At 29.2% G+C, this 1,395-nt stretch overlaps 1 protein-coding gene across 1 annotated transcript; it reads right to left on the bottom strand.

Annotated features, from left to right (window-relative positions):
- LOC149903084 (uncharacterized) lies at positions 1-1,066 on the bottom strand. The gene is made up of 2 exons (XM_090109258.1): positions 903-1,066; positions 1-138 (listed from the first exon to the last, which is right to left on the bottom strand). The coding sequence occupies exons 1-2, from the start codon at positions 1,017-1,019 to the stop codon at positions 61-63; spliced, it is 195 nt and encodes a 64-aa protein (XP_089965384.1). The 5' UTR covers positions 1,020-1,066; the 3' UTR covers positions 1-60.
- Between the last annotated feature and the right edge of the window lie 329 nt (positions 1,067-1,395).

Here is a 1,395-nt window from a genome sequence, read left to right as displayed (position 1 = left end):
TATAACATAAATACTTTATTTAACATTATAGTTTACAATTTGAATAACTGCATTATTAAATTAACCGCTTCCTCCATGTCTGTTCTTGTAAAGGTCATGGACTGTTCCCGCAGCTCCAGCTACACCAAGAAGCTTGCCCTGTAAAACAAATAATTAGAAAATAAGAAAATAGAAAATTAAACACATTATTTTACAATTATTATACTTAGAGGCATATGATTCCTGTATTAATTTTTCAGTAGTTTATCATATTTTTACAACGATAACGAGACAAATCTCAAAAGACGATTTTAGCGGTTGGTATTCATTGTAGGTATTATTCAATCATTCTAAAATTCAATGCATAATATTGCGTTTGAAATCCGTTAAAAAGATATTTAAAAAATATCGTGGTTTTTTAATAGTTTATAACTTGCTCTAATGCCTAATTTAGAACTGAAAATTCAAAAAATTATATTCCTTATGTGATAAACACTATCTAAAATGTGTTGGAATAAAAATGAAAAAAAAAAAAAAAACAAATAATTTTACTTTAATTACTATGAATTAATATGAGCTACCTATACTCTATAATATCTGTTTCTCGAATTCAAATCACTTTGTCTGCTTATCCACGTAATGCATATTTGTCTAATTGACTATAGGCTCTTATTGAATTGATTCTCAAGTTATTAATAATCTATATAGAGTTAATTAAATTGTGAATTATTTGATCAAAATATTGTAGACATCACTCAACTAATCTGTTCATTATAGAATATAATTACCTAAACAAAAAAAAAACTCAAGTATTTTTTTAACGCTGGCAATAAATTAATAACATCAACAATAGATGATTTCTCAATTTAATTTAAAAACAACAACAGCAAATATATCATAGTTTTTAAATAACAATCACTTACGCCGATTTTAGCGCCCTTCTTTAAAGCTGCCGTGTTCACTTTAGGGTCTGCAGCACCATGACTTACAAAAATAGCCAATACGGCCATAATTAAAACTAATAAACCAGACAGTTTCATGATTAAGCTTGTAACTTAATATACTTATAATAGAAACTTCTTGTACCTTTGGTAAGATCTAAGTGATGTCTTAATAGATCAAAACTCGTATTTATATAGTTAGAATCCACGCATTTTCCTATTAGTGGATTTTCCATATGTATAATCATTTGTTGATATCAAGAAAAATTTAAAGCATGGAGGAAAAGAGTTAAATAATACATAGTATCGTTTGTTTATACCTATTTTAATGCTGAGTCTTCAGATTCAGATTTGAGTCTGACCGCCTCCTTGGTACAGTGGTTGACGCGTGAGCGTAGAACCGAGGGTTCCTGGGTTCGATTCCTGTTGGAGACGAAGAAAAAAAAATGTCTTGGTCTGCCAGGACACAGAAGGC

The sequence above is a fragment of the Colias eurytheme genome, chromosome 14, assembly GCF_061535395.1.
Source record: "Colias eurytheme isolate Ceu_HAF_F1 chromosome 14, ilColEury1 Martin Lab GWU primary, whole genome shotgun sequence".
Classification (NCBI taxonomy): domain Eukaryota; kingdom Metazoa; phylum Arthropoda; class Insecta; order Lepidoptera; family Pieridae; genus Colias; species Colias eurytheme.
This window is presented reverse-complemented; position numbering and strand designations above follow the sequence as displayed.